Source organism: Rhamphochromis sp. 'chilingali' (assembly GCF_963969265.1).
Source record: "Rhamphochromis sp. 'chilingali' genome assembly, chromosome: 4".
Classification (NCBI taxonomy): domain Eukaryota; kingdom Metazoa; phylum Chordata; class Actinopteri; order Cichliformes; family Cichlidae; genus Rhamphochromis; species Rhamphochromis sp. 'chilingali'.
In genome coordinates, this window is record NC_137948.1 from 14264787 (window position 1) to 14286888 (window position 22102).

Consider the following 22102-nt stretch of genomic DNA (forward strand, 5'->3'; position numbering starts at 1 on the left):
CAGAGTATGTTTATCGACACACAATGTATCTAGCGTCCCCGCAGAGATAGGGATGGATGCCTGCCTGCTTTGTTAAACCTCATACCCTGGAGATCGGAGCTGTCTCCCCATGTGGCCCTGTCAGTCACACTGCAACCGTGGGCTGACAAAGCTAAATGATCTTTGACCTGGAAAAGAAGGCGCTAAGCCAGTGTGTTAAGAATGCAAGACAGAACTGCTAAACCCGGTGTTTTAACTCTGAATGTTATACAGATTGGCAGGATTAGGAGGGATAAATGAATAAAATCAATAAGGGATTGACACTGTTGGGTTAGTATAGCAGCTGTTGCAAATGTCGAGATGCTCCAAGAAGAAGGTAAAAACACAGCACAATTTTCCACTGGACTTTTACAGAATAAACCACATTGTGCACATCACAACAGACTCAAAAGGATCTTTGAAAAGAGCATATAACACTTCAATGATGGTGTATTGTATTCTCAGCACCTGTGGTGGAGGATCTGGGCGTCGAGTGACGATAATGGGGTGTGAAGTTTGATGAGTGATGAGCAAGCTGCTGTAGAACATGCTGGGAGATAGAGCACACTTCACAAGAGCGTCAGACGTTTCCAGGAGAAACTTGAAGTGTGGGAAGATATTGAGCGATCCTAAACCGGCAACCTTCGGCTTCCTCAGAAATCCAGTCAAGATGTGTTGAATAAGTATCTTCAAAGAACTTCTTTGCTATTGAGTGCATTCTAATATAGATGCACTCTGCAGTAGAATTGCAGTCTGTAGGTAAACCTCTATTTCAATTTCTTTTCATTTCTTGAACAGAAGAAAATGCAATGGAAATGAATACATCTCTTCTTCTTCCTGACATAATAGCTGGTGGGCACTTTAGCCCTAAAAGAGCAGCAGCTCTAACTGCTATAAAAATGGTTGTAGTCTCAGACCTGAATTCACATGGGCTATTTTTACAATGACAAAAACAGAATAGAAGAAAAGTGCTAGTGTAACTCTATAAGACCGATTTAAGTGCTGTGCGAACCTACAATTGTAGTCCAGTGAATGGTTATGCACTGATTGCACATTTAATATTCAAGTGAAGTTGAATTTAATATCTGCGGCAAGCTGAACTTCTACACCAGACTTTTTTCCAATCCTTAGACGGTAAAGGTCATGTTTTGAATATTTCATATTCTGGCCTTATGTATGCCAAGACCTGGGACCAAAAGACATTCTGTAAAGCATATAAAAGGGACACTTCTTGGTGTCTTATGCTTGCGAGCTTGAATAGTTTGGTAATTTGGTTGAAATATAAATCATTGTATTAGCTACTCCTCTGGGGGGGGATATTTAATATTTATATATGTGACAAACTGTGTGTCTGAATTTTAGCTCTGCTTTGTCCACAACATTATAGGTTTACACACTACTTATACGAACAAGTACCTGAAGAGTCCCCGACAGCCATTGCAAAACTGTACTTCCAGTCCTGACCAGTAGGGGGCATTCTAGACTGTCTAATTGAGCTTTGCAGGCACAGAGCTCACACACACGCACAACTGTGTGCCACAAAACAAACCAGATATGTGAGTAGTCTTAAATTCTGAGTGAGTTTTTTGCTGAGTTGTAGAAATCTGTTAGTTGAAGGGAAACTACATTTGAAATGAAATATCAAATATATAAACACCTTTGTTGTTTTACACCCCTGGATGGGCCTCCATCTGTAAAATGTTGCATTTTATATAATCTTAGCATGATTTTGCATCTTCTAGTTGTCTCTTTTCTCATACGATGAGTGCACCTTCTGTTTTCTCTGCCTCAGCTGGATTTCATTATTGATTTTCTCAGTTGCACTGTTAGAAAACTTGCTGCACACTAAACGTTAGATGACTACTTATGAAACAGACTCGACCTACTTGGGCCAAATAGCTGTGATAGTTTTTGTTGTTGTTGTGTAAGTCCAAGTGAGCTGAAAACTGCATCCGTGTGCAAATATGCATGTTTCCTTTCAAAAACCACTTCTGTCCATTTCTGTTCTACAGACCGTAACAAAACCAAGAGCGCAAAAACCAGATAAGAAAAACCAAACAAGCAACAACTGATGTGATGAAAAGCAGAGCCATATGTTCAAATGGTGTGGAGGGAGTGTGCACATGCTGAGAGGAGGGAGTTGAGGCAGGACACCGACAAACACACTGGGAATACCAATGACATGACTCCTGGGAGTCTAGCAGCACAAATCCCAGAGCAACAAAGTTCAGCTGTTTTCTGAGGTCCGGAGAGACACCGAAGGAAGGAGAGAGTCTGTGTGTGCATTTATGCATTAATAGGACAGAAGCAAGCTGCACAAGATGATTTAAAGCAATGGTTTCCCTGCAATCAGGAAAACCTCCTCCAGAACTTCAACCAAATTTCCATTCATGACTGTTTGTCAGCAACTGTTTGTTTCAGAAAAACGAAGCTTTAGGTTAAGAAGCCAGAACAACTAAACTTACAATGCAAACAATAAAAAAAGGACTATTTTTTTTAGTTATATACATTCATCATTACGTTATCCATAGCTTCAGTTCTGCCCATTTTTTAAAATATCCATATAATGCACTATTAAGACGTGTGCCTACTCTGGATGCACTGGATGCAATTACTGTTAGTGTATGCTGTAATATTAGCGAAAAGGGAAAAGTGAGATCAATAGAAACACAGACAAAAGTCGCCACTGAGTTTGGTTTCTTAGCCTGCTGACTTTCCATGCTTGTAAATAAAATTTTTGACTCTAATTAGATTCTTTCCCTATCGCAAGGATTCAAAGACAGACAGGAAACAGCAGGGAAGTGAAGAGAGACCGCTGCAAACTGTAAACAGCTGCTTCTACTTGCCTCTTCTTGCTGATTTTGAGTGATTACTGTAAATGCTCTGATTACAGTATTGAAATAAATAACTTAAATTTGTTTGTGATGACAGTTTAGTCTAGTTTAGCTTAGCTTTAATCTGGCACAACGGTGTTGGCCCAAATTTGATTTTTGATCTGTTCGGTTGCTGTGGTTTTTTTTTAATCCCCCAGAACCGCTGGAACAGCACTACCTCCACGATCTACAAAGCTATGATTCACAAATAAAGAGCGTATTATAAGAGAGTGTGCATGGATATGACAACAACCCAATATTATGCTGTGGTAAGCCACAGTCTTTCAAGTCTTTATTTACTTTGCGAAGCCATCTACAGAGACGCACAGAGCCTTGTCTTCGGCTGAAGCAGGATGACCCGACTAAAAATTAGGCCAGCCATGTTTGTTCTTCACCTCCTAGTGTAAACACTGTGTGCAAACCCTCCCTGAGCAAATGTCCCTTAAGTGTGTCTAACTCTGTACCTTGAAAGCCCGGTATTTACAAAGTGGCCTGAAAAAAATGTAATGTAATCTTGCACAAGCACGCCACATAAATTTGAATGCCTGTGCTTGTTACTACTTTGATGAGTGAGGATATTATCTCAGCGAATGCAATGCATTTATTAAAACTTGAAAACATAATGGGCGCTAAAAGAGCTGTGAAGTTTGTTTCAAACGATAATATATTCATCGTACTGTTCAGATTGTGCATATCTTCATTACAAGGACATAGCTGTACAGCCAAAGAGCTCACTGCACAATCTTCAGGCAGGAAACACTGCTGGCCCAGTGGCCAACACCCTGCAGTGGAAAAACGCTGGCAAGGCTAGCATCACAAGTGCTGTCAGCTGCTCCATCTTAGCTCTGATTCACTGGGAAAGTTTAATAGCGGGATTTTAAAGTAAATTTTCTCTTGGCAAGAACTCGTTGGGTTTTCTGCAGAATGACTCAGACAGTACAAAGAAATGGAAATTACTCGGAGAAAATGCTGCAGAGTGGATGCAGCTTGTCATTGGGCAGTTCTGGCGTAACCTCCGCCAGAACTCAGACAGAGCTTTGATCCGACCCTAACTGTGCCTTCCAGCAAGGCCTCTTTGGATTCAGAGAGTAAAGTCTTGTGTTTAATCATTTCGAATGAACAGGTGAGGATGAACACTTTAACCAGAATGGACTTTTATTTTGACATTTTACTAATTAATTGAGTTTGATCACTGAGAAGAAAAGGTAAGAAAGGGGATGTACTACAAAACTGGTGGAACACTGTGCAGAATATATTGGCAAACGAATATCCAAAATGTGACAGGAAAACTTTTAGAAACCATCAGTGTGCACAAAACTGCAGAGTGACTATTACTATAAGCTATCACTAATACACATACACTGGGTCACTTCATGTCTCCTTGACAACTTGACCATGAACCCAGAAACTACATACATGCTTAAATAATTTGTATTTTCCTTTATGGTTGAAGGGCCAATGAATTTTAGCAGTACTGTCAGGATCTCATTTGAACCTCACGCTGTCTATTTTTGGCAAGCATTATCAGGATTGAGAAAACCACAAAAGCAGCAACAGGAAAAGAAAAGTTCAAAAGCAACTGCAGCTCCATCAGCTAGAAGACGTTAACAACATCGAGGGTGAATTTTTTTTCTCGATTACTGTAAAGTGTAACTACACCTCCAAGGTTCAACAAGTCAAATCTGGCTTCACTGATCCACCCACATCTATAGCCTCCGCTGCCAATCTGACCTACACACACCTACAATGCACCTACATGTAAACTCCTACAGCAGGTATAATGTAACAACTAGCAGAGGCACATTCGAAGAAAGGAGACACAAAGTCTAATGGGAAAGTTAAAGCAAAGATAAAAGGAAGCTGAGGGGGGTGGTGAATGATGCTAGTTTGAAGAATTGGGTAAGTCAACATGGGAACCAAACTGAAATGTAATAATTACCCAGAGTTAAGCTTGTGCTGTCTCTGTAGAGTAAATATCTGGTTTTATATTTGAAAGACTAAGAATGTCTAATGTACTGTTGCTCATTACTGGCATTCTTTTCTTAAATCTACTGACTAACTGACCCCTACAAGACCAAAACTAAGGACACACCTGCTTGAATGCAATTTGTATTATTAATTTAATGTTTCCAGGGATGTAATCAGTAATCAGGTTACTCATATGTCATTCATAACTATCAGGTTATGAGACAGTCGGCCTCTGCAGAACATCCTCCAACAGTCTGTCTGGAGTCTCCTCTCAGTGTCAGCTGTTTACTGCAGTGTGAGCAGTGTTTTGAACAATGTATGGGCTGCATTATGTATACATATATATGTATTATGTGTATCAGTAGCAAACTAACAGGAGAAGATTAGGAGCAAACAAAACACCAACTAGTAGGAGTATCTTAAAGTCTGGCAAAAGTATGAAGGGAATTCCTGTGAGTTTCAGTATTTATATACTGCTTAGATCGATAGATGTAATGATAAGAGTGAAGCCAATTTTTAGTCACTGACTGAGTTATTATGATCGCAGCGGGTAAAAGTACATATTGTTGAAGGATGAAATGAGGTTAAGCGTCCCCAAGTGATACTTCAGAGTCAATTTGCTAAGCCTGAACCGAGTTTGACCCCATTCATTTGTTACATTCGTGCACAGTAAACAAGCAGAAAAATGAACGTATGGCAAAGGGCTCTCTACCAAAAGACTTCTCCAACTCTGGAAAAATTTGCAGAAAATCAATGAACAATAAGGTTGCTGAAAATAAAAAAACAGGAGGGTTGTTGTTGTCTCAGAGCCAACTAACAGAGGAGAGCTATGTGCAGGAATAAGAGGCAGAAAACAAGGTTAGTGGGTTATCTCTGTCCTTCACCAGAGAAACAGATCTCGTTTTGTCTTCCTCACCATATCCCTTTCTCTATTTTGCTCCAACTGACAAAACACACTCTAACAGCTCATGCATGTTTCTGCAAACTGCACAAACACCTCTCGCTGGTATGAAATGACTCATTTTATTCTTCTTATTATTCATATTGTTATTATTACTCAGGTTTATGTGTGACTTCATTGATCTGCTTAAAGCGCAGCTGCTTCCCTTGGCATCTATGCCACTTCCTGTTGAACATTTTGGCTCCGGCCAATTTCAAGGAAATTGGAGAAACTCTTCAATCACAGCACACTGTGTAAGAACTCTAACACTAATCATTATCCACTTACAGGAAATCAAGTTTTCCTTCTCCACTTAAAGGCACCATCGCACGCTACTAATTCTGCCCATTCCAACTCTAGTCATGTTTTACATGTGAGAGCAGTTTTAACCAAGCTGCTGACTTGTGGGGCAAATGTATATGAAAAAGCAAAAACTGTGAACACACACAGCTGCATCTATTTTAAAAAAGGCCTCTAACCAAATACCCTCATTTGAATAAAGGGATCTAGGGAAATATGTTGTGTATATTAAGAACAATAGAACGAGTCTGACCCCCTCCCAACTACAGGAAAAAGAAAAAGAGAGAAAAAAGTGAAAAAATGTACTCAACTTCTATCTATAAGATGTACTTTCCAAAATCTTTACAACCTTTTTTTTTTTTTTTACATTTAACAACAATGTAGGGAATTTGTTTTATGAAGCTTTCAGAAGATTTACCTACTACCTACACACCAGTCTGTAAACACTCATATTTCTGTGTGTAATGATGCATGTGAAAATGATGTGGACTTTATTGTTCCCAGCTGTCTGCTACACCTTCTCTGTAAACTTTTTGACTGGCTGTAACAGGACTCTGTTTGGCAGGCTGTCTGCGGGGCATCTACAGCAGCTAATGTAATCAGCAATGCAATCTGGCTTGAGTGGGCTGCAGGCTGGTACAGCAGTTCTACAGAAATACACCTACACGCAAACACACATGCACACACTAACGCTAACCAGAGATCACATGCAAATTTGAACTCACCGAGTCCACATCAGGAATTTGATCGTATGTGCCTCAGAAGGCCGAGAGTCAAATGAAATGCAGCTAGAGGTGATAATCGCGGTTTCCTGTTCCCGATGTAGACACATGCACACTCGTGAGCTCTTAAACGCATGTAAGCTTAAAATTAGCAGGCGTTTTCACACACAGTGGATATAGTATATGTGAAAATGTGCGAAACAATCCACCTTTTATTATCTTGAGATACGCTGGCAGTGCAGATTTCAACAAAAATGAAAGAAATACTGGACTAAAATGCTTCTGAAGGAGCTGCGGCAAAAAATGCCAGCAGGATATTATTATCATTTCTTGAATTTGGCAACCAGATGAGACTGAATGTGCAAAAGCGAGGAGGAGAGCGAGAAGCATAAGAAGCAGAGCGATCTTGAATGAATAAACCTAATCTTGGTTATTCATGGGTATAGTTGTACTTTATGTTTTATGTCACACTTTTTTTTTGCATCCAAATGAATAATTACAGTCCTAAAATCCCAACGCTTAACCCAGCATGTAAGTGTATTACTACTACAAACTGCAATAATTCTACTAATAGTGCCAAAGGTCAGAGCCAGGTATTTGCATTATCTTGCATGAAATTAGTCCACATCCATCAATAAATGACCATCCGCTCCTTTTTCTATTTTTAGCCAAGGAAAGCAAAACAAAAAAATGAGTACAGTTGTGCTTAGATAACACTTAGATAAGCACAGAAAAGATATAACCATCCAATTAATTTTGTTCCTCACTCAAAACATATTCCCTAACATTTGCACCATTTCCCTGCCAACGCTGACCCTGTTTCTTCTAGTGTTAATTTGATAAGTGAATGTCAGTGAAGTTCAGCAGGGACTTGTAATGCACTGACCCCTTTTAGCCAGTTAATTCAGTGATTATGTGTGGCTGCTGTCAACTCCCTGCCATCTCTATTGTTCTAGCTAATGTGCTAATGCATCATTTCAGCCAGGGGATTTACAGCATGCCTTGAAATACAACACAAAATGGGTTCCTACATGACACACACACTGCTGGGTTCTTCTTTTTTCATTATAAACTGCACAGTTGGGCAACTGTTCACTGTCTACAGTCCACTATTTTTATAACCTTTTACATAAAGAGCTGAAAATCAATATTAACCATTCCTTTGCTGTCTTATATTTTGCACAGAATTGTATAAAAACCTATTTTTTGCTCCCCTTTATTCTTCTACATTTAGCATCATTATTATTAAGCTGGTACAAACTGTCCCTGTTGATAACAGAGTTTTGTTCAGTAATGCACAATTAGGACCACACATCCCAGAACAGCTGCATACTGAACACTGAAGAATCTGCACAAATGGCAGCATCTAACACCATCTAACAGTGTTCATTTTGTGCCACATTTAGTTGTGAATGTAACAGCAAATACATTTGACAGATTACGTATGAAATTATCTCAGCTTAGCTACAGCAGCTGGTCAGACATTATTTGCTCTGAAAGGATTATTTTATGCTGTCTGCAAATACAACAATTGAAAACTGAAATGATTTGTTATTTATAAACGAAAACACTTCATCTTGTTGCATGCTGTTTATATTTGGAAATTGGCTAGCCCAGTCATGCAAAAGACAAATAAACACATAAATTATATAGAAACTGGAGATTATCTTGTGATAGGATCACTCTAAAAAGCAAAGAGAGAGAAAAATTGGACAGGAGGCCTAAAGTCGGAAGGGGCTTCAACCCTTTTGACCCCTTATTTCAGCTTTCTTTACTCAGTACTCATAAGTAAGACTCAAACCCAGCATTCATTTTGATCACTACTGCACACCTGGATACAAAGTTTAATAACTCTGTCTTTTATGGTTGTGAATTATCTGTAGTCAGACAGTTATGTATCTGTCTGGTTGGATATACTGTGTTATTATATACTCTGTCAAACACAGACAGAGAGAAACGCAGATAGACTGACACAAAATGACACCAGCTGGTGGAAAAAGTAGGAAATAGATTTCGCAGGAGGTCAAAAACCTTTTTTCTTTTTTTTAACAATCCTGTGCTCAAGATGTGTCATCCTGAGTAGGGATGGCAATCCTTGGAATTGTTACTCTGCTTGCATATTAATCCTGCTTATGATTCCACTTACACTTGCACTGCAATCAGCTGATTTCAGTTCGTGTGTTAGTGAAGAAAAATAGAGCCGCAGTCTAAAGCATGAATATTATCAGTGCTTTTATTTTCATAGCAAACACGGACGAGAGTGCAATGCTAAAGTGTAAACTGCCTTCAAGGCAGAAACAGCTGCATTATGCTGCTAACAAAACTATGACTCTTTGCACAGAAAGCTTGCTAACGCTACGCTAACCAGACAGTATGCTAATGCTAAGCTATCCAAGAGCCCAGAGTTATGTGAAAGCTAAGTGAATGCCGACCCCAGCCCAGCAGTCAGACCCTGAACTTCAACAGAAATCGGGCTACAACCTCCATTTCTACCTGTTCATGTTTCTGCTGTAGAATCACTGAACCGATCGCGTTTAAGTCTCTTTGTGCTGGTTTTTAATTTTGCTGTTTTTTGGCTTTGTGTTCATACCTAAATACTAAGAGAAAGATCATATGTGTGTTCTCATTACGGTAGGGATTTTTTTTTTTTTTTTTTGCGTAACAACCCCAACACTGATCACAACAAAGAGGGAAATACCTCCAACATGCACAAACAATTGACCACACAGCATGCAATTAATTTGCATAACTCTAATGTCTTTGATATGCTGCTTAGAGTTGGTGTTGACTCTCAATAAGGAATTGATAAGTGACATTCATAATGGATTTGCTATATTTTAGTAAGTTTCCATTCTTAACCCTGAGACATTTTTATGTGTAGAGACAACTTACTGCATGATGTTGAGAGACATGAATCTTTATCCTAAACTGGTGTGACACTAAAAATGACAAAATCTTGAGCTGCTCCTCATTTGTCATGCCTCAGTCTTTTCTCCTGTCTGAATGACTTCTTGGCAGGCACCCTTCCACTGAGACCATTTATGATGAGCCTTCTGTCAACAATAAATGGATCAACTTAAGAGCCAGATGCATCTCTCAGGTCCTGTCATGTCTTCTGGACTTTTTCTTATTTCTTAAAAACATGATTTTCAGATACTCAGAGTCTTTATGTCTGACACATCTTCTTTTTAAATGTTTTTTTCATTCAGTTTTATTTAGATAAATCATAAAAAGTTGCCACGAGCCACTTTATACTGTAAGGTAAATATCTTACAATAATTCACCGAAAACTACAACAATCAAACGACCCGCTTTGAGCAAGCACTTGGCGATAGCTGGAGGGAAAAACTCCCTTTTAACAGGAAGAAATCTCCAGCAGAACCAGGCTCAGGGAGGGGCGGTGATCTGCCGCTGAACGGTGAAGGGTGATGGCAGTAAGACGGGACAAACAGCACACAGACAAAGACTTTTAACCTTCACTTGTCCAGTTTCCTCAGTTTTTTTTAAAGACACACTCCATAACATGCCAGGATATGGCAAGTTTTCAGCTAATAGCTCTTTGGGAATCACCTTGTTGGTGCAGTAATACTGTTTCAAGCCTCTCAAACTGTGTTGTCTTTGGCATTTTTCATAGATTCAACAAAATAAATGAAAACAAATTATGTTCTATGCTGACAGGCTGCTAGAGTCAAGACTTTTGCACAATACTGTATATTTCTCACATAGCCTTGCTATTTTTTTGCCTGCTAACATAATCATAACAAATGGCTGCAAGAAACAATTTCCCCTTCAGAAGGTTTATGGAACATGTCATCAATATTTAATATATTGCACTAAGGAAATGTTATCAACAATATATCACATCTGTTAATAAGCTTAACAGATGTTTCTTTAAAACCAGATGCATCACCAATAACAGCCAGTGACATGCTCATGTAAAGCAGCCTTCAAATGAATAATAGTGAGACATATAATTATAGTGCCATGACCCTGTTCACAAGGAGAACACTCAGATCCTGTCTGTGTGTAATTCTGACTGGACATAAATTAATAAAATCAAGCCTTGAATTTGCTTTGCAGAGACAATTCAGTTACATAGAAAATCCAGCAAACGCAGAGCGAGTCGTGACTGTTTAAATAAAGTATCAACACAAGGCCTACGCAGCAGACCACACACACCACTGCAGGACTACATATTTGGTTTGGGATTGCCTTCCAAATGTGTCGAAACTGTGAATCGTTTCTTACAGCAGAATGTTAAACAGGAGAAACTTTATCGATTTATGACCCAGAAGCGAGCAGGCTTTTGGCATACTGATAGGCGATAGTCTCAAGGCCAGTTATGTAGCTAGAAGTTCGACACAGTGCGTCAGATGCAGGCCGAGTTGAGGCAGAATTAATGAGGATGGTTCAATTCAGGTAATGGCAGCGGGGATAGACAGTGAATGTGTGTGTGTGAAAGTGGGCAATCAGAGATTATTGACAATAAGGGTAAAGTGTTGAGATTGATCCACGCTTGCAATTGAACCAGAGCAATAGCGTCTGCAACCATCTATACCCTCATCCCATTTGATGTGGAGTGACACATTAGTATAAATCTGTCGGTTCAGGTACATCCCCTCTGCATTATAAGCTCATTTCATTAAGAGTCTATGAAGGGTTATGAGGCCTACCTGTGACCTGCAGTTTATCTCCGCTGACCTCACACTTGAGAAAAACACGCCCCCTCCTTTCAGTGTAATCAGTTCCACACAGGCTGGGCACATTCATAACACACTGATTATGGACATTCATATCGCAGGCTGGTGGGACAGAGGAAATATAAGATATCAGAGAAAAGCACGTTTATACATTATGCATTTGATTCAAATCAATCAAAGGTGACTGAAAAAAGAATGAGCGCTTTCTCAGAATTGACTGACATGAAAAAAGTATATATTTTTTTTAAGATAAAGATGCAAAAGACATTTTTTGACTTATCTGTACATTTTGCTGTCCATCTTTTATAATTAATATATATATATATATATATATATATATATATATATATATATATATATATATATATATATATTTATTAGGGGTGCAACGATATTCGTATCGATATTGAACCGTTCGATACAGTGCTTTCGGTTCGGTACGCATATGTATCGAACAATACAACATTTGTAATTTATTTTATCAACTTTCCTTCTGACGATGCTGTCTGTGTTGAGCGCTCAGTGAATCTGCGTTCGACTACTCCGCCTAGGCTGCACTGTGGAGCGCAGATCCACTGAGCGCTCCACACAGACAGCATAGTCAGAAGAAAGAGCTCAGGGCAAGCTAGCGAGACAGAATGTCTGTGAAGGTTCTCAGTCATCCAGGTCATCCAGGTCCAGGTTTTCTTTGCAAGCTCCTTTGACTAGCGTGACAGAAGTTAAGCTCTCCTTGCAACATGGCAAATTGAACCTCCCCCACCCTCATTCAGATCTGGCGTTTGGAATTATTTTGGTTTTCATGTGACGTATGACCCTGAAGGTAAGCGCGTCATGGACTAAAGTAAAACAGTATGTTGGATGTGCCATGCAATGCTCAATTACATGGGTGGGAGCTAGCGTGTTAGTGCAGTTAGCTCATTAACGTGTTGGCTGTCTAGCCCCATGCACGGGGCTATCAGGGGTAGCTCGTTAACGGAGATTTGCAGTGTTGTGGTGTTAAGGTGATTTTAACGAGGTTAACCTGAAAGCACTAGTGGGAACACAACGAATATGACTGCACATTTACGCCGACATCATCCTAGTGCAAAGACAAAAACAACAAGCATGCTACTAACTTTACCCGAGTCATTTAGACAGCAGTTAGCAGATGATTCTCCTTATGGGGACGTGATATGTTTAATATGCTGCTGAGAATATAGCTCAGAAGAAGCGTATAGTATAGCTTTTATTTTGGAAAGAGCCATTTCTCTGTAATAAACTCTCTTTTCCAAAGATGAGTGATTCCTCAATCAGATACAGGGCTCGCAAAATTTTTCCAGTCAGGCTACCAAAATCTATCTCTTCCCTGCCCGTCGGGCTATTGTAGGAAAAATATATGTCAATGCTTTTGCATTCTTTCGGAAATGTAGCTGGGTAATTATGTCATTGGCATCGGTGAGCCACTGTCAATATGTGACATATTGAAATCGCGTTTGAATTTGCGCTTGTTTTTTGCTTTCACTTTGCAATCGCACGAACTGTGTATAGAGAGCGACAGCACTGATCTGTGAGTGATGATAATTTGTGCACCAATTCCTCTGACATCGTCTTATTAATCGTTAGCTTACTACGCAAACATGACAAGTGAAATCTCCCGCAGCAAGCTTAAACATGTGAGAGGTTGATCGCGCAGAGAATCGCTGAGCTTATGTGAGTCCGTGTGTAAAAGCAGCAGGATATATATTTGACTACGATGACCTTCACAGACAGATATATATTTTAGTTCTGCTGAGCCAAATAAGACAGGTCGGGGTGAAGAAGTGACAGCCAAAGAAAAGCTTACCACAAAACGGAGAAGTTATGACAAATCAGACTATAAGGCAAAAAGAAAGTGCAGCTTTATGGTTTCATGGACAAAATAATTTCTGTGGCTGCAATATGACGAGCTAAATAACCAGGGCTGCACATAAGTGGTCCGCAGGTGCGCATTCGCTGTCAAAATAAAAAACACGCACAAGGGTTAGGGTTAAATTTAAAAACTGTACTTTTGAGTTAAAATATATATTTATAATTTTAATAAATGACAAATTAAAAAGGCATGAACATTTTATTTTGTATCGAAAAAATATCGAACCGTGACACCAAAGTATCGAACCGAACCGAACCGTGAATTTTGTGTATCGTTGCACCCCTAATATATATATATATTCCATATTTTACAAGTGTTGTTTTTACACATGCAACCTTAATGTCCCATTGGAGTAGGCTAATATAATAATACCATCTTCACACAATGTTAAATTATTATTTTTTTGAAGAGCAGTTAACAAGGTTATGACCCATATTTATACATGTGTGTCAGTCAGCTGAGCTGTCGTTTCATGGATTGGGAACAGTTGCATCATCACGTCATCAGGTCAGAAGGTGAAAATAAATGAAAACCAGTTGTGATGCTGACACATTCTTCCTTGGGACTGTTGTATTATTTGTACCTCCCTGGAACAACCTTGTGTTAACAGTGCTTAAAACTACCAAAATGTGTAATCACATAGTGGCGTGACTAGAGGTGTGGCTGATCTGCTAAAATATAATTTCCACATCTCTATTTTTGTACACCCTGGAGCAATCATAACTGCCATTCTGAGTATGTAGCAGATAATGCAGGAGCTCATTAAGGCTTTCAGACGTTAATCCACTAATGCAAGATTAAAGGGAAGACTAAGGAAGAAATATTAATAAAGACTCAGAAAAGCTTTGATACGAGGCTTATTATGAAGGTGCAGCAAACACGGCCGCACAGTGAAGAGAGACAATGTGTAATTTTAATGAGTCAAAGTCAGGAGGAGGGGAACAGATCCCCATATGATATTTTTTGACAAGAGTCATTCTGAAAAAATGGCTTTAAACTACAACATAATCAGTGTAGAGTCACACATGTTCATTTTCTCTTAAACTTTTCCCTTAAACTTAATTACTCACAGTCGCACTTCATGCCCTGGTGAATGAGGCCGTAGAGCAGAGAGCCACAGTGATCGCAGAAGGTGGGGCTCCCATAGGTGTGGATCTTGAACTTGTGCTTAGTTCTGGGATCCTGCAAAGACCAAAAGAGTAAGAAAATAAATGGTTGACAACCACTGAGAACATATACTGTTCATTTTACTTAAACACTGGGCACAAAGAGAGTAATTTATCGCAGTACAAGTATTCAAATCCAGAAAGGCCAATTGCAAATTAAATACTGAAACAAGTGTTTGCAGATCCAAAAAGAAATCTACAATTTTAGAGGGAAACCTTTGAATATCTCATTATTTACACTACATATCATCAAAAGAGTCAAAGAATCTGGAGAAATCTCTGTGCGCAAGGGACGAAGTGGAAAATCAGCACTCGGATAGCACTGCGTTAAAAAGGCATTCTACGTCATCAATGAAGGACAAAATGAGTCAACCTAATACCTCAGAGGAATCACTCAGCAGATAATACGCTGCTGATTCTTAACAGACGGCAATCACTGGTTATTCTATGGTTCAACTGAAGGTGACAAGCCGATCAATTTGCAACAACTTTTTAATAATTTGCTATTGTTAAAGATCAGCTCATAAATTCAAGAGTACCAATGTAGGAAATACAGTGCAGCTGACTCAAATAATTATCCATGACTCTTTACTACAATATAATATTTCTCAAAATAAAATCTACTCCATCTACTCCAATAAAAATATTATGAAGTGTCTGAAAATACGCCATACGGAAGTGTCTTAGGATTTGTTGGTCCTTTGCTAACCTATCAAACTGTTTGTGCACATATGTGTAAGCCTTTCATTTCATTATTATTCTATTAAATTTGTTCATTGTTCCAGGCTCTCCACATGATTATTAGATCACTCAATGTATGAAAGAAATTAGGGTTTAATGGGGGGAATGAGAGTGCACAACTGTGTGTAAGTCTGTGTGTAAGTCTGGAAGAGTATGACTCACATCTCTGTAAAAATTGTAGAACTACTTGTTGGATTTATTATTATTTTTCCTACATGGAAGACAAACCTCCATACTTGATTCTGCTAGTATTTTCCATTGTATAAAGCAACATAATCTTAGTTGTAGCATGTGCAAATAAACCTTTTTTTTTTATCCAACTCTAATATTTTGGTAAAAAAAAAAATCTGCCTAATGTTTCTGACATGCCTTAAATATTGTCATCCACAGCTCCCTTAGAGTATGAACACTCTTGTAATGTAAGCATTTTACAGGCTGTAAACTGATCTGGCACAGTGTTGCAATGCACAGAGCTACTCACATAGCACATTCACATTTGCCACGTGATTATATTAACATAAAATTAAAGACATAAAATACATTTAGATAAATTATACTCAAGTGGAAGGCTTACTTTTGATTTTAGGATAGTGGTGAATGAATGAATTCCATCTATCAATTAAAATGACTCAATGTGATTTGCATCTTTAATGCAATTGCAGATACAGTAAGACCCTCAAATGTCACTACTGCATTATATATTATATCATAAAAAAAATAATGAGCTTGTTAACATGCAATATATATAAATATAAACACTGTATGCATTATGACATGTGGCTAGTATTGTAAGACAGAACTAAAATAACATCCCAGCTATTGTTCTTCATTTGCATTTGTCATTCATGAACACTGGACCGATATTTGCATTTACACATCCCTTCCTACCTTTCAAGTAAATGCAGCATCCATCGTTTTTATCAGAGCCTCATCGACATTCATCCCACTGGTAACCATTGTAAATTTGGGGGAAATTTGGATACTCAAATAAGGGAATGTGGAGAACAAAACTTAACATTTATGCAAGCCAAAACAGGCAAATGTGTTGGTAGATAAAAGTAGATAAAAGTAGAGTTGCTACAGGTAAAATAGGCTGAGGAAAATAATGCTACATTTGCAACACTATAAATAGTGGTCAGGTGGAGTGAGCTGACATTACTTAAGGTATCCTTCCTTCAGTCCAGTTCAACTAAGCAGCAAAATGGTATGTGACAATTACAAGTCCATTTCACTTAACACTCCCTTTCAGCACATAAAATACAGCATCAACCTGGAGTGGGCGCAAACTTCTTAAGTAAATATCTGCAGGTGTTAAGTAAAGCATTTTTTTCTTTATGTGATCTGTTAAACAAGCAAAAGCAGTTGCCTCCCTTTTTCATATATATGTGTACACAGCAGTAAATAGCAAGAGCCCAGTGCAAACATACGCATGATGCATAGGGTAAACATATGGCTGGCATATCATCGCTACTGATATAATGTGTAGGGCATGTGATAAGGCACAGATCACTTTAAATATTACAGCAGCATCCGCATACGGTATACAGGGTAGGCTCCCAGTCACTTGCATACATTCATTAATTTCACACATACAACATGAGGCTTCGGAAGTACTCTCTGCTAGAGAGAAATCTGGAAGACTGCCATTTTTCCAAGAACACACAGTGCATCCTGCTCATTCTCAACTTGTGCTGTCCTGTAAATTCATTTCAGTTAGAAAACCCTTTAAGTGGATTTGGATTAATAACACTATCCAGGCTAGTCTTCATTAAATTTTTTTCCCTGCATCTATTTGAACACTTGCCAATATATATTCCCTGGATGCAGGAAAGCATCTCTTATCCTATGAGAAAAAGTACCAGTCCTGAGAACATCCCTCCGATTTTTTTCGATCGTGAAAAATATAGAGTCAAACGTAGAACGAATGAAAAGAGCTTGAACCCAGAGAAATAAATCATCAGTAAAAGGAGACGCATGACCCGTATCTCAGCGAGAGCTGACAGTATCGCGCAGTGAGGCGCCACAGTGATCAATGTCATTTCAGTCAGTTTGACACTGGCCTCTGGACTAATGCAACAGAGACTCATTCGGGCTCCTCGTGAGATTGCTTTGCCACTTTCTTCCATGTCAGCCTGCTGAGGCTTTACACCATTACTGGTCTAAGAGAAACGCTTCCTTTTCAGATCTTGCAGAAATCAGCTACACTGCTGTAAGTGCTAAATTTGTGAAGACATATGTTATTTATCTAAAAATAAATTATGATTTACAGGAAAATTACATGTTGAAGGGTTCATTTTTCCTTGTTTTGTTTTTTTGTTTAACGAATTAATTTATTTTTTAGATGGACAATCACAGTTTGGGCTTGGATGACTAACTTTGGGGTAACAGCTCACACAAACAGCAAAGTTTACCAACATTTTCATGTGTGAAACACTCAAGTAAGGAGAAATTAACAATCTATATGGGGGTGTGGAATACAACATATTCAGCATTGAGAGTAAATCTGATACAGGAGCTTTGCGACCTCGACACCATATACTTAGTTACCCCCAACACACTGACTACAGGTCAGTAGTTAGTATGTTACCCAAGGACACACAAGGATAACAGAGGGGTTGACAGACATGAGTGGAGAGAGTGAAAGAGGGAGAGAGGGAGACTGCACTTGCAGTACTTACTCACATCCACCCACACACAGCTGATCCTGAAGGATAATCCTCTTGTTTTCCCCTTTTGCTTTATTCCCTCATCTACGGCATGAATGAGTGATGGCAACTAGGACAAACATTCAGCTGCACATCAATTGTGTATTTCACATCAGCTTTTCAAAGGGTGAACCATGGCTTAATGTTTCCAGATAATGGAAAACACTCAGAACAAAAAGACAAATAAATACATGTTTGTCCAAGTTAGCACTTTGTACTAGGGAGCTGGCGGCTTAAAGACTGTTTGATGTCCTATGTAACTGCATCGGGTCTTTGCAGCTCAATTTCTTGAAAAGTTTAGAGCTGCACTGAATGAAAATGGTCTAAGAAATGGTAAACCAGTGTTAGAGATGGCACGTTTGTAAATGTACAGATGTGTTGCTTACACTGATGCTAAAGTAACCTAACACTAGGCTACTAGCATTATGTTCGAGTACCGCTAAAGAGGATTATTATCAATTTTGCAGGTATTTTGTAAAAAGCATGATAGTGCTGGGGTTAGCACTGTTGCTTTACAGTAAGGTTCACCATCTGTCCAAAGCCTTTCTGCGTGGAGCTTGCATCTTCTCCCTATGTCTGTGTGGGTTCTCTTTGGGTGAGTAGAGTTAGGTTAATCGGTAATGCTAAAGTGTCTGAGAGTCTGCGATAGACTGGCAGACTGCCCAATCGCCCAGTGGCAGGTAGGACAGGCTCAGAATGGATGGATGGATTTTGTAATAACACTACCTTGTGACAGTAGAGTTACTACAATAATGAGAAGGAAATTAATGTATTAAATTTCACACAGATACAGTACATCCAGCAGTTCAAGTCTGCACAAAATTTCATTTCAAAAGTGAAGATAAGCAAAAGGAAAACACTTCCTTCCCTAGGACAATGCCAAGGAGCAAGGCTAATGGATGAGTGATGCTGGCTGTTATGAATAAATATATATCTCATGTCGAACCACTTGTAGCTAAACACATGAGCCTAAACAAACTGTTATCGGCATCCAGCCTGGTAGGTTTACTCTGTCTGCTGTGCTTGGTTTGCAAAGTTCCATTTAAAGATTCACTAGGGCGAGTCGTAATGGTGCAGAAAATGAAACCTGTAAATGAGTGTACCTGACTACACATTACTGCACACACTAGGCTGTCCATTAACGCATTCTTTCTGAAAGCTGCGGGACAGAAGGGTTTACTCCTGTGGCTTCTATCCCCTATTACAGCCTAATTGGGTCTTAATGGGAAATTCAAGACAGACTGGGTGGCGCTGCTTTGCCAGAACAGCAGGGGAAGCAGAGTGTAACAACGAAAGCAACGACGAACTCAATCACTAGGCTCAGCAGAGGAAGACCGCGATGGCAGCCCACAGCCAGGTGGTGTTACAGCACGTAGTGACTGGATGATGTAGTGTGAAGGATGCCCCTTGGTAACATGAGGGCCAACAGGATTTCCCAGATGTCCTATGCACAGACAGGGCGATTTTACATCAGCAGAAATGCATTAGATGCAAAGCAGAATTCTCTAGAATTATTTCCAGTTTGGTGTGCTTAGCTCCCAAAGCTATTAAAAGACATGTGTGCACAGTTTGTGACAACATGTGTGCACCAGTGGAGCTGTTAAAAAGGGATGGGCACAATCTGATGTTCTCTTAAAAACAACAGCAGAGACACATTAACACTCCGACTGCACTTTATGATTGTGCAGAGCAAAAAATAGGAGACAGTTATTTTATCATCAGTTTTATTCTTTCTTAAGAGAAAGTACATGAACATTACTAACGAGCTTAAAACACACACTTTTATCTCATTAGTCTGTGCTTTTAATCAAAAGCCAGCTTTTCCTATGCTATGGATGGAAAATATACCAGAACAATTTACGCCAAGGTATGCTTTCATTTTGTTTTGAATTAGTGTTGTGTTGTTCTTTAATATATCCTTGTATCTTTAAAAACATTTTAGCATTTGCCCTTTAGTAGTGTGTCAGGCAGATTTGCATACGAGGCCATGGATAAAAAAAGACACAGAGCAGAGGGCTGATCAAAAGACCCAAAGCAGCCAACAGACAGTAATGAAAACAGAAGCATGGGGGGTCAGCGCAGTGATGTCGGCTAATTAGCCAGACTCTCCAATCCAGCTTTATTAGCAAGCAGGACGCCAACCAGCTCCTGTTAATGAACAGCTTGGCAGGGTGAAACTGAACAGGGGTTTCCCGGCAGGAGAGGAAGGGGCGGGCAGAAGGGGATAATGTTAAAGACTGGGGTCATCCTAGACTCTCCACCCATGTTATCAACATGGGCGGCTGATGTCAAAGTATTGAGAGCCTAAAATCAAACCCTTGTTCCCTCCCTCAATCATCACAGTATGTAAACAAAACCTTCTTCTACTGTCAGAGCGCAGCGTTAATGTCAAGGCTTCAGGAGAAGTCTAGAATATATGCACAGTGCTGCGCAACAGTCTTGAGTCACCTTTCATTTCTTTATATTTTGCTTCCAAAGAGCCAGACTTTCTTTTTGGGGGTGGCTGTAGCTCAGGTCACCTACTGATCGGAAGGTTGGGGGTTTGATCCCTGGCTCCTGCAGTCTGCATGCCAAGTATCCTTGGGCAAGATACTAATCCCAAGTTGCTCTCCGATGCATCAATCTTGAGTAGGGATGGGTACCGGTATCGAGACCTCACACCAAGCACATCTACTGCGGGTGGGTTGCCTGTTATCGGACCCGGAGTTAGCAACATCCCCCAAAAACCCGAAGAGTAGAGTCCTGGTCCCTAGCCCTGCCAGTGTAGCAGATATGATGACGGATTTTGATGGCGGCAGCAGCCGTTCTTCTCTGTGTGAGTAGCTTAATGTTGTTCGTGTGAAAGCTAACCATGTTATTAAATTAATGCATGTAAAGTGAACTAGCAAACACCGTCGTAGTTACATGCTGCTTCTTGTTTGATGGCAGATACTCCCTTCACCCTGGCCAAAAAGGCTAAAATGACCAAAGAAAAAAAAAAAGTGGAAAACAGCTAAACATGAGAGGTTTTTGGACAAAGTTTGTGTTCTCCATTCTTTAAGCACCGGTTCGAGCACCGGTTAAGCACCGGCACCGTTTCAAAAGTACCGGTTTGATACTGGTATCAGATAAAACCTAAACGATATCCATCCCTAATCTTGAGTAGTAGTACTCTTTGCTCAAGATTCTCTTAAGTAACTTCAAAGTTTTTCTTTGGACATTGGCTGCTTTCTTATTCATTTTCATTCTGCTTGCAGCTGAAACAGTAAACACTGAGATATGAATCATGCCTTAAAAAAAAGCTTAAAAAAACAAACAAACAAACAAGGGGGAAAGAGCAAGTATGAATAAGTCCACAAGGACTGGACTGAAAATCATTGGCAAAAGATCTTATGAAGTTTTACATTTTCAAGTCCAATCAGTACGTACAGAGGAGGTCAGAAGAGCGGGACAAGAGTGTCTCCAGGCATCTCTAAAACACGGTGGAGGGTCAGTCAAGATTTGGGGCCACATTTCAACCTGTGATTTTTGAGATCTTTTCAAGACTGATGGAATTATGAACACAGAAAAGTGCCATCAGAATTTGATCCACCATTGCCACTTTGTAATGGCTTATTTTTTCCAGCTTGACAAAGATCCCAAACAAACTGCTATGGCAGTAAATTCAAACCACACAATGTAACACCATCAGTCATCAATTAGCCTCCCCAGACCTCAGACCTCAATATTAGTGTGGGCTTATCTCGACAGAGGAAAACAAAAGTAGTATCAATGAGATACACTCCTTCCTATCAACATGTGACTGAATTTTACAAATAAACTATTAGTGTAAACGTATTTCACCAACACAAATAATCTCTTTTCAAACACTTGTGAAATCGAATTGAAAAATTCACATTATTGCAAAAGTAGGACTCTAATTCGGTTGCTTAAGTGCATATTGACACACTGAGTTAAAGCCTAACTGCTTTCTTGTCTCTGACCTGGCAGTGTACTCACCTCCAATGCAGCAGACACTAACAAGAGAGGCTCCAGTCTACACTGAAACTGTGTTTTGTAATTCACAATCAGTTTCAGGCAATGAAAAAACAAGGTATTCACA

General features: G+C 39.5%; 1 protein-coding gene across 2 annotated transcripts in view; it reads right to left on the bottom strand.

Moving 5' to 3' along the window:
* Nucleotides 1-22102, bottom strand: part of prkcaa (protein kinase C, alpha, a) — a 155095-nt gene that overhangs the window by 46498 nt on the left and 86495 nt on the right. For both annotated transcript variants that reach the window (XM_080880165.1, XM_080880166.1), the window contains 2 exons: nt 14480-14591; nt 11495-11623 (listed from right to left, as the gene is read on the bottom strand). In XM_080880165.1, coding sequence (XP_080736291.1) covers nt 11495-11623; nt 14480-14591 — 241 coding nt within the window. The remainder of the gene's footprint in view (nt 1-11494; nt 11624-14479; nt 14592-22102) is intronic.